This window comes from Eulemur rufifrons, chromosome 7 (assembly GCF_041146395.1).
Source record: "Eulemur rufifrons isolate Redbay chromosome 7, OSU_ERuf_1, whole genome shotgun sequence".
Classification (NCBI taxonomy): domain Eukaryota; kingdom Metazoa; phylum Chordata; class Mammalia; order Primates; family Lemuridae; genus Eulemur; species Eulemur rufifrons.
The window spans coordinates 116,554,192-116,564,921 of NC_090989.1; the positions used below are offsets into that span (position 1 = coordinate 116,554,192).

General features: G+C 41.4%; 1 protein-coding gene across 1 annotated transcript in view; it reads right to left on the bottom strand.

The window, feature by feature from the left end:
• The window catches only part of CLSTN2 (calsyntenin 2), a 359,457-nt gene extending 358,908 nt beyond the window's left edge, over positions 1-549 (bottom strand). Inside the window, exon 1 of the mRNA XM_069472011.1 lies at positions 534-549. Within this exon, the coding sequence (XP_069328112.1) occupies positions 534-549 (16 nt within the window). The remainder of the gene's footprint in view (positions 1-533) is intronic.
• Between the last annotated feature and the right edge of the window lie 10,181 nt (positions 550-10,730).

Consider the following 10,730-nt stretch of genomic DNA (forward strand, 5'->3'; position numbering starts at 1 on the left):
ATATACAGGTATGTATAGGTACCAATATATATGTAAAGATGCAACAAATATTCGAATATTCACTGATCACTTAAAGACTGTGTCTATCTAAATGGTCTAAATTATCTAGCAACTTAAGTTGCTCCTTAATCATTTGACCAGCTGAATGTGTGCTCTGTACATAGTTCTAATGAATAGGCCCCTGGGTTTAATTAAGGGGGAGAAAAAAAGATTGTTTCTCCCAAGAGCTACAAACTATTTACATTGCATTTGTGTTGATGGCTAACAAAAGAGCAAAGGAGTGTGGGGACAGCCCACGTTATCTAATGAACAATTAATACACTTAAAGTACATATCAAATATATGATATTGGTTGAATTGTGTCCCCCCCAAAAAGAAAGGTTGCAGTCTTCACCCCTAGTACCTTGGAATGTGGAATATTTGGAGGTGGGGTCTTTATAGAGGTAATCAAGTTAAAATGAGGTCAGTAGGGTGAGTTTTCATCCAATATGCCCAGCGTCCTTATAAAAGGGGAAACTGGCATAGACACGCACACAGGGAGAATGCCATGAGAGGATTGGAGTGGTGCTGCCACAAGCCAAGGAACTACCAGAGCCAGGAGACAGCCTGGAGCAGATCCTCCCCAACAGCCTTCAGAGGGAACGCGGTCCTGCCCACACCATCGTTTCAGACTTCTGGTCTCCAAAAGTGTGAGACAAAAATTTCTGTTTTTCTAAGATTCCCTGTGTCTAGTATTTGTTATAGCAGCCCTCACAAATGAATACAATATACTTATGTCAGCAGGTACTAATGAAGGGCAGATAATTGAAATAAGACTTGTGCCAAGATGTGATGTAATATTCCTAGCGGAGAATCTCATCTGGTGAATGTAAGGTCTCCGCCAGTTCCTTCTTGGTGTGTCTTGTCTGGTTTGGCTCTGGCCCGGCTGACTCCTATCTGGATAGCTGCAGGGGCTGGTCTCTCGATAGAACTCTTGTCCCGTGTCGGTCCACGCTGGCATCAAGAATGATCTTTCTAAAACATTAGTCTGATTACTCAATGGTGAGCTGCTTGGCTTCTCTCTCTCTTTTTTTTTTTTTTTTTTTAAGCTCCCCGTGTACCCTCACAGAAGTCTGAGTGCAGAATAGGTGTTTAGAAACAAAACGACAGGTTATTGGGAGCCCTAGCTGTTCCGATGCCAGCCCTCACACCCTGCTTCACAGTTTAAAAGGTGTGGCCACGTACCCAATACTCCCCCCAGCAACCTGTGAGGCAGGCGTGATCACTATAAAGGTGAAGAAACTGCTTCCACGAGGTGTGACTTTCCCAAGACAATCACATAGTCAATAATCAGTAAGTGGGAAAACCAGGAACTCGTTCCTGCTTTGTGATATCCAAAAAGCATGTGCACACACAAGCACATTATAATATATATGTAATACACATTGTACTGTATATGTTTTATATATTGCATTACAAAGATTTCAATAGCCATAGCCAAGCAAGAGCTCATAGCATTGAGAGCAGCTCTGATGCAGTGACTCCTGTCCCCTTCCCACCTCATCATCCTTCAGAGGGTCAGTTAAGAGCTGCTCCAGGACTGGTGGAAGCCTCAGCCTGGGCCACCATTTGCTCCCTCTCACCCATTCCACAGCAGTCACGAACTAACCGAGAAGCAATCTAGTGGGGCAGGGACACGGGCCTGCTATTCTCAGGTCTTGGCCCCTGAGATCCATTTCTGCGTTGGATCACGCCCAGGGCAGAGAGTAGCTCTGCTCACTGCGGGTGTGGAAGGCGGGGCAGGTTCATGCATTCTCAGGTTTTGGCACTCAGACCAATGCTTCATTATGGACCCTGGAAGAGTTACAGCCATCCTGGGCTGTCCCCACGCTCCTTTGCTCTTTTATTAGCCATCAACACAAATGCAATGTAAATAATTTGCAGCTGTTGGGAGAAACAATTAATCTTTTTTCCCCCTTAATTAAACCTAGGGGCCTATTCATTAGAACTATGTACAAAGCACATGCCAAGAACTCACCCAGTGTTTCAGATTCCCTGTGCCACTTGGCTCTGTGGCAGGCAATGGGATCCAGAGGCACCGTTCCTGGTTTTGCCCTGGCTTAGCCACTTGCTGCTGGGCCTAGGTGAATCCAGTGTTCTCAGAGTTTCAATTCCCACAGCTGTGGAATGGTGGTGATGATGCCACCTACAGGGCTGTCCTGTCATTCAGATGTCCTGTGCCAGACACAGCCTCTGCCCTTTCATTGCTCAGACTCACCACCTGCTCTCTGGGCAGTGACAGTGTCTGAAGGAGAGGCGGTTTATAGACCAGCCTGAAAGCTGCAGTCGTCCCCTCCTTAGTGGGGATGAGCTGATTTCCTTCTAGCCACAGACCTGCTCGCCCCCCCCCCCCCCACTCTTCTCTATCACTGCTACAGGTAGCCGGGTACCTACCACATAGTAGGCATTTTACACACATACATTCACTAATTCTCACAACAACCTCCTTAAGTAATACTTTATATCTCATTTTGCAGGTGTTGAACTGAAGTCCAGAGGGATTTATATGTTCCCATTTTGGAAAATAAGAATGTTAACGTCCCTAAAGTTTTCTCACTTCTCTTCCACATTCTAACTTCCCTCAGATCTATCTGGACTTTTGCTTTGTCCAGGTTGATAAACATTTGCATTTTTGATATGTAAGCAAAATTAGGTCTTGTATGCTTTGTTCGTAGACCAAATCACCAGGGTTGCACACCAATAACCTAAATTTACATTATTTTGATTATTGTGGCAAGTATTATACAAGAATTTCTTTTTCCTCTTAGTATCCCAATGGTCATTTCAAGGACAACATTCCTTGCATCCAGACCAACTGGATTCTTTATTCTTTCACTCCATCAAATGGCTGGATCGTGCTCCATTTCAGCTTGCATTATATTTGGAAGCAGCCTCCTTTGTATGTTTTTTTGTTTTCTGAACTTAATGGTTGCCTTTTTATTTCTATTGAGTAATGAAACATAGGACTTCTTCTCTGCAGCTGAACCATGTTATAGCTTTTGAATAATTCCATCCATTATTCATTCTCCATTTGTAAAACGGAGATGCCCATTTCTCAGAATTGCTGTGAAAACTGCGTGACATAAGCTAGTACCCCTGGAATAGAGTAGGCATTCAAACACTCTTCAGTTCCCCAGCCCATCCCATGACCTGCTGAGGTGTGACCTTGCACTATCAGAAATATTTAGCCCAGCTTCATTCATTCAACAAATATTTATAGAGTATTTAAAATGTACAGAAAACATTGAGTTAAATGGAAAAAAGTCCTTGAAAAAAGAATTTAACGAAATTTGACATACATTTTAAATTAAAACTATCACAAATTATAAATAGAAAACAACTTCCTTAATCTGATAAAGAACTTGTACAAAAACCCATAGCTAACATCATACTTAATGGTTAAAGAGTGAATGCTTTCCTCCTAAGATCAGAAGGAATACAAGGATGCATATAACCTCACTACTTCTATTCACATAGTACTGGAGGTTCTAACCAGTGCCACAAGAAGAATAATGTCAGAATGGAAATGAAAATGTAAAACTGTCATTATTCACAGAGAACATGATCATCATTGTAAAATTCTACGAGATCAAAAATGCTACTAGAACTAATAAGAGGTTTAGCATGATCACAAGATAGAAAGTCAATATATAAAAATCAATGGTATTTCTATGTACTAGCAATAAATAATTAGAAATTTAAATTGAAAAATACTGTTAGCATCAAAAATATGAAACAATAAGTTTCACAAAATATATGGAAGATCTGTACACTGAAAACTCTAAGACAGTGCTGAAAGAATTTAAAGACTTGGAGAGGTTTTAATGGAGAGATAAATAGTGTTCATGATTTGGTAGACTCAATATAGTAAAGATATAAATTTTCCCCCAAATCGATCCATAGATTTAATGCAACTCCAATCAAAATACCAGCAGGACTTTTTAAAGGATAAGCTAATTCAAAAATTTATATAAAAATGTAAAAGACCTGACACCCAAAATAATTTTGGAAAAGAAGCACAAAGTTGGAGGACTAACATTACCTGATTTCAATACTCATTGCAAAGCTACCCTAATCAAGATAGTGTGGTATGGACATAAAGGTATACATGTAGATCAACAGAAAGAGCAAAGAGTCTAGAAATAGACATATGCATACGGTTGCATCATTTATGACAAAGGTTCCAAGATAATTCAATGGGGAGAAGGTTAGTCTTTCCATTAAATGCTGCTGGAAAATTTGAATATCTTATGCAAAAAAATGAACTTCAGTCATACTGCACACCATACACAAAAATTATTTCTAAAAGGATCATAGTCCTAAATGTAAATGTAGAGCTAAATGTAAAATTATATTAATAAAACCTTTAAAAGAAAGCATAAAAGAAAGTCATAGTGTCCTTGGGTTAGGAAAAGATTAGAAGGGTAAAAAAAAAAAACAAAAAACCCATGAGCCATAAGAGATAAAATTGATAATATCAAACTTTGTAAAAATTATAAGCTGTTATTTTTTGAAAAACACACAAAAAAATTTTGTAAAATTTTACAGACTGGGAAAATATTTATAAAACATATCTCATAAATATATATCCAAAATACATAAATAACTCCTGCAATTCAATAATAAGACAACCTGATTTTTAAAAATAAGCAAATATTTGAAGAAACCTGTCACCAAAATAAGTATATGAGCACCAAATAAAAGCATGAAAATATTCTCAATATCAAGTCATCAGGGATATGTAAGTTAAAGCCACAATGGGACGTCACCACACCACCACTTGAATGGCTAAAATAAAACTGACAATACCAAGTTCAGATGAAGATGTGAAGAACCTGGAACTTTTCTACATCATTGGTAAGAATATAAAATAATACAGGCAATTTGGAAAATGGTTCATCAGTTTCTTATAAAATGACTAAGGAATTTCATTCCTAGAATTTACCCAAGAGAAATGAAAACATAAATTACACAAGAAGACTTATCTCAAATGATCATAGAATCTTTATTCAGAATATGTAGTGCCAAACTGGAAACTAAAATGGCCATCAACTAGTGAATGGAAAAACAAATTGAAAGATATCCAGATAATGGACACCTACTTGGCAATAATAAAAAAAGAAATCAACTACTGAGCCATGTGACAAAATGAATGAATCTCCTAAGAATTTCACAGGTGACATGAAGTGAAAGAAGTCAGACACAAAACCCTGCATGCTATTTGATGCCATTCATATGACATTCTGGAAAATGCAAAAGTATAAGGACAAATACCAACAGATCAGTAGTTGCTAGTACTTGGGGACAGTGTAGGATTAGATTACAAAGGGGCACAAGGGAACATCTGGATTGTGGTGGTAGTTACACTTCTGCGTGGGTGCATTTGTCAAAACTTATCCAACTTCACACTTAAAAAGGGTGAATCTTATTATGTGTAAATTATACCTCAATCAATGTGGGCCAAGAACAGTCTTTATCCTCAAAGGACTCTCAGACTAGAGTGAGATCCAGGACAACCAGAGATGGTAAGAGGTAGGTAAGAAGAGGATGAGCAGAGTGCTATGGAAAAGAGAGAGGCACTGACTTAGCCACAGTAATTCAGGATCACTTCTTGGAGAAAGTGGATTCTAAGTCATGAGCAGTAGGAATTATGCAGGGATAAAGGATGTGGAGGGCTCCAGACAGAGGAATGTGACTGGACAAAGGCCCAGTAGTAAAAGCACTTAATATACGTTGGCGAAAATGTGAATAATTAGGTTTGCCTGCAGGATAAAGTTTGACGGAGAGCCCAGCCACACAGCTGGGCTGATGGACAGCACTCACATTACCCAGGGCCTGTTGGCATGCACAGAAATCATCCAGGAGCTACTTCCAAACCCTGGCTTCATGGGGTGCTTCTTTCCAGAAAGAAGCAGTAGGTGTTGATACTTGTGACTTGGCTGCTATTCCTTATTTAATCTCTTTCTTCCCCTGATGTTCTCTCCCTGAACAAAATGCTGTGCCTTTTTTTTCCAATAGACTGAGGCCAGGCAGCTCAGGCTTTGCTCCACTTGGATGCCACTTCAGAAGAACTGACTTTTCACTAGTTCTTCACAAAATCATGTCCCCTTCCTGAGCTCTGCCATACCACGCCACTTCAGTACTGCTTCTTGCCTCTGCTTTGTCTCTTTTCCATGACGTTTCGGCATCTGGAAAATGCCTGTGTTTTTGCACTCATGCAGAGGAAATACCAGTGTGATATTTCTGCTCCATTTACAGAGAAATTAGGTCTTGCCCCCCCCAATGTACCTTTAACTAGAGCACAGATGCATTTCTCAGGAGAGCCCCTCAGCTCTCTTCTCTTTGCTTCCACCTTTGAAAAGTGCATTACTGCTCCCCGTTCAAGCTGCAGGGCCAACTGGCTGATGATTCGCCTTTCGAATCTTTATGCTTTCATTCTAAAGTTGACCCTTCTGGTCACTGCTAGCCCCTGAATCCTCAGAACGCCGATACTTCTCCCTGGCTAAAAGTAAACTATGAGTAGAAAACATGCTTTCCTAACTGCAAAATGCTCTAGAGCGAGGTTAACTATACACTGGTAGGTATATTATTCCAGAAGTCAGGCTGGTGTTTTTGCCTGCCATGCTCTACTTCCCCTTCTGACCTGATCCCCTAGTAGAACTGCTTAGACGGGGGGTAGATATTGGACCCATGAGGAATTGATGGGTGTAGTAGGTTAGGCCAATTAATTTTACCTTGAAATTTCCATTTAACAGGCCCAGAAATGATAGTTTGCTTGGCAATGGACACTTGAGATCCCAAGATGGCAGTTTATAAAGAGTTGGGGTGGCATTCATGCAACAATCACTCAAAGTTTAGGGGAAGCTGAAAATCCATTAAAATCAGAGAAAGTCAATCTGCCAGGGGACACAAGATTTGGGAGCAGATAGGCAGAGAAGAAACACACCCCAGGTGGCTGTAGGAGACTTAGAGGCGGGCCCTGCTTACCCTTCAAGACTCATCAGCCTACTTTTGGGTATCTGCAGTTGGCAAGAAAACCCTTCAGTAGCTCTTCCCTCAATGACTATTTTTTATTTGTATTGGTTTGAGGAGGTGTCTCTTCTTGCAATAAAATGATCCCTAGCTACAATAATTATAACAGCATTTAAAAAATATTTTTATTCCCTGCTTTAGCGTGAGGCAGGGATAGGACCCCTCTCCAAGCAAACCTGATCCTGCACTTGCTAGCCTAGGATCCTTCAGCAGCTCTTCTGCCCCCATTACAAGATCGGACGAGGCCACCCAAGGCCCCAGCTCCCTTGATCCCCGCTGCCTTTGCCCTCAGTGCACTGTCTACTCTGCTCACATTCCCTACTCCTGACTGCTGCCTGTTTGTCCTTCAAGATTCAGCTCCAGCTCCTGCTCCTCTGGGTGCCCTTCTCTGTTCCCTCATGTCACTCTTATGCCACAGGTCTACTGCATTGCCATTAGCTATTTTCCTGAGGAACCTCAAGCCCCTTGAGGGGAAAGCAGTGCCCTAGTCATGATGTCCAGTTCCCAGCCCAGTGCCCAGCACACAGTAGGTCACTTGTAAACGAGGTGAGCACACCTCTGCCTTGCTAGCACCACCAATACCTGGAGCAGTTAGCCCCACTTTGATTCCAATGAGTAAGTATTTCTATGTCACCCAAATAGAAATAGGGTGTGCCTCCCAAATCTTAGGGTGGCATTTACCATCACGTAATTAGAGGCAATGTATATAGCTTGCTAGAGGTACCAATTAGAGAGTTTTAAATACAAATCTCATGTGTATGACTCACACATGCAAAAATCCACAGATGAGACTTACATTTCACTGTTTTAATTGGGTTGAAAAAGTATTTGAAGAAAAGATGACTGAGTCATTAATCCTTAACTACTTGGTAGGTGCTTTCAGTGGGAGCAGAACATTGTTTTCCTTCCTTTTCTCCCTTCCTTCTCCTTTCTTTTCAACCATCCACCCATCCATCCATCCATCATTCCTATTTTCATCATTCCTTTCATCTATCATTTTCTATCTTTAAATACTCAATTATTTGTAGTCTGGACATGCTCAACATCATTAACTAAATTGCTCCAGCCTGGGGATGAGCTATGTGCCAACATCCCATTGGGTACTGGCACGTGAGCCAGGTGCAAGGCTAGGAAGAACTGTGCACTGGGGTGCCACGTGGTCTTACAAAAGTGGGATTTTAAGCTGTCTCTATACAAACCATCTGTATAAAACCAAATGGCTAAAGCTCACCCTAAGACAGCCCCTAAGGCTGAGTACAAGAGGTACTGGGTTTAATTTCAAAGTCGCAACACTGCATACTAACAGGATATCTTAGCCGAGTCTTTCAACTTTCCCAGAGCTCTGCTCTCCTTTATGAAATGGAGATAACATCCATTCTGCAAGGTCGTTGGAATAAGGTTAAATGAGGCCCTGAGTTAGAGCTGACTCACTGGTAACTAGCACCTCATAGCCCCCAGCAAAGGCTTTTCAATCCAACCTCGATACCCACAGGTTGGGATCAGGCCCTACACGGGACCCAGTGTCCCAGATAGACATGCCCATGATGCAGCCCATCTCCTGGGAGGATGGAGACATAGCAGAGCCCGAGGCTTAACTCCCCAGGGCTGGGAGGATTAGACGAAGTCTCTAAAGAAGATTGAGAATCATTCGGAAAAGATCACTTAGAATAGGAAGGGGCGAAAGAAGGACTGCCATTGTTTAATGCTCCCATTCAGTTGCTGCAGCCAACTCATTTTCCTCACAAAATGTTTTAGCTACTGAACAACATCATTGGACTAAAGAGTGTTCTAAATTGTTATATCTATAATTCCCCAAGATCATTATTATTTCAATATCTCATACACTGCATTTTAAACATCTTTAACCCCTAAAACCAGCCCTTAACTTACTTTGGAATTTATGCTAATGAATGTAATTGTCTAAGACTCTGTAATTGCTGCTGTCAGACCAGAATTATTACATAGCCACTCAGGAGCTGTGACTCCTGAGGACCTACTGTGTGCCAGGCTTTGCAGTCAGGATCTCATCAAGTCCTCACAAGCACTCCCGTGGGAGGGCAGCCTTGGCTCCACTTCATGGAGAGGGAGTGGAGGATCAGAGAGCTTGAGGAACTCACAAAAGGCCCTACGTGGAAGAAGTGAGACTCCCACCCTGGCTGGCCAACCTTCACCCCACCAGGGATCAACACAACAGCATGCCTTTGTTCCCATCTCTTGTGGGTCAAGCTTGGACCAAGTGTTGAGCAGGGTGCAAGGAGACACACAGCCAAGACTGAAGCTGAGTGGATGATAAGTTTGGATATTTCTCCCCTCCAAATCTCACGTTGAAATTTGATCCCCAACATTGGAGGTGGGGCCAAGTGGGTGGAGTTTGTGTTGTGGGGGCGGGTCCCTCGTGAAAGGCTTGATGCTGTCCTCCTGAGTTGTCACTATTAGGTCCTTTGAGAACTGATTGTTGAAAAGGACCTGTCACCTCCCTCCTCCTTCTAGCTTCCTTCCTCTCACCATGTGATGCCTGCTTCCCTTCGCCTTGCAGCGTGAGCGGAAGCTTCCTGAGGCCCTCCCCGGAAGCAAATGCCAGTGCCATGCAGAACCATGGTCCAAATAAAACCTCTTTTCTGTATAAATTACCCAGCCTCAAGTATTCCTTTACAGAAACACAAATAGACTAAAACTCTAGGAAATGGTCAGGGTTCTTGAGAGAACCAGAACCAGTAGGATATATCTACTTATATCTATATCTATGTCTATATATGTGTGGAGATATACATATTTATGTATATGTGGAGATTTTGTGTATATATGTGTGTGTGTATATATATATATATATATATAAAGAGAGAGAGAGAGAGAGAGGGATTTTAAGGAATTTGTTCTGGTATTTTTGGGACTAGCAAATCTGAAATCTATAGGGCAAGCATGCAGGCTAGAAAACCAGGCAGAAGTTGATGCTGCAGTTTTCAGGTAGAATTTCTTTTTTTCTGGGAAACCTCAGCTCTAGCTATTAAAGTTTTTAACTGATTAGATGCACCCATGTTATTGAGAATCCATGAGATTATAGATGTTAATTAGTGTTTGATTAAGTAACTAGGTACTATAACCTAGCCAAGTTGACACATCACAAACTAATCATCACACCTATCGAAGAATCTGTTAGAATGCTATATTTAAATTGAACGACAAGATTTGAAGTACAAATTCCTCTTAACCTCAGATAGAAACACCGTATTTTTGTTTCTCTCCTGGCAAAGAAATAAATAAAACCCTTGTGGCTTATGCTATCAACTTTGTCCTAGAAGGTAGCAAATGTGTGATACATTTTTATTGCAAGTTCCATTTCATGCCTTAGATTCCGAGATGTTCATAACGATGGGTGGCAATTATCTGGTTTACGGTATATTCACTGCAGAATGCTCTCCTACTTCTCAATGCTTCAAAAAGAAAGCACTGGCAGGCCAATTTCACTGCTTATTTATGTGGACTGTTATCTGCATTTCTCCAGCTCTGGCTTCTTCCTGGGAAGGTAGGGAATATCAGATGCAGAGGATATGAAAAAAAACCTCCTCCTTCCACCCACCAAATATACAATTATAATAAAGCTGCAAACCAAATGCCCTAGGTCACTCTCATGGTCAGTCCTGAGTGTCAGTGTATCAGAT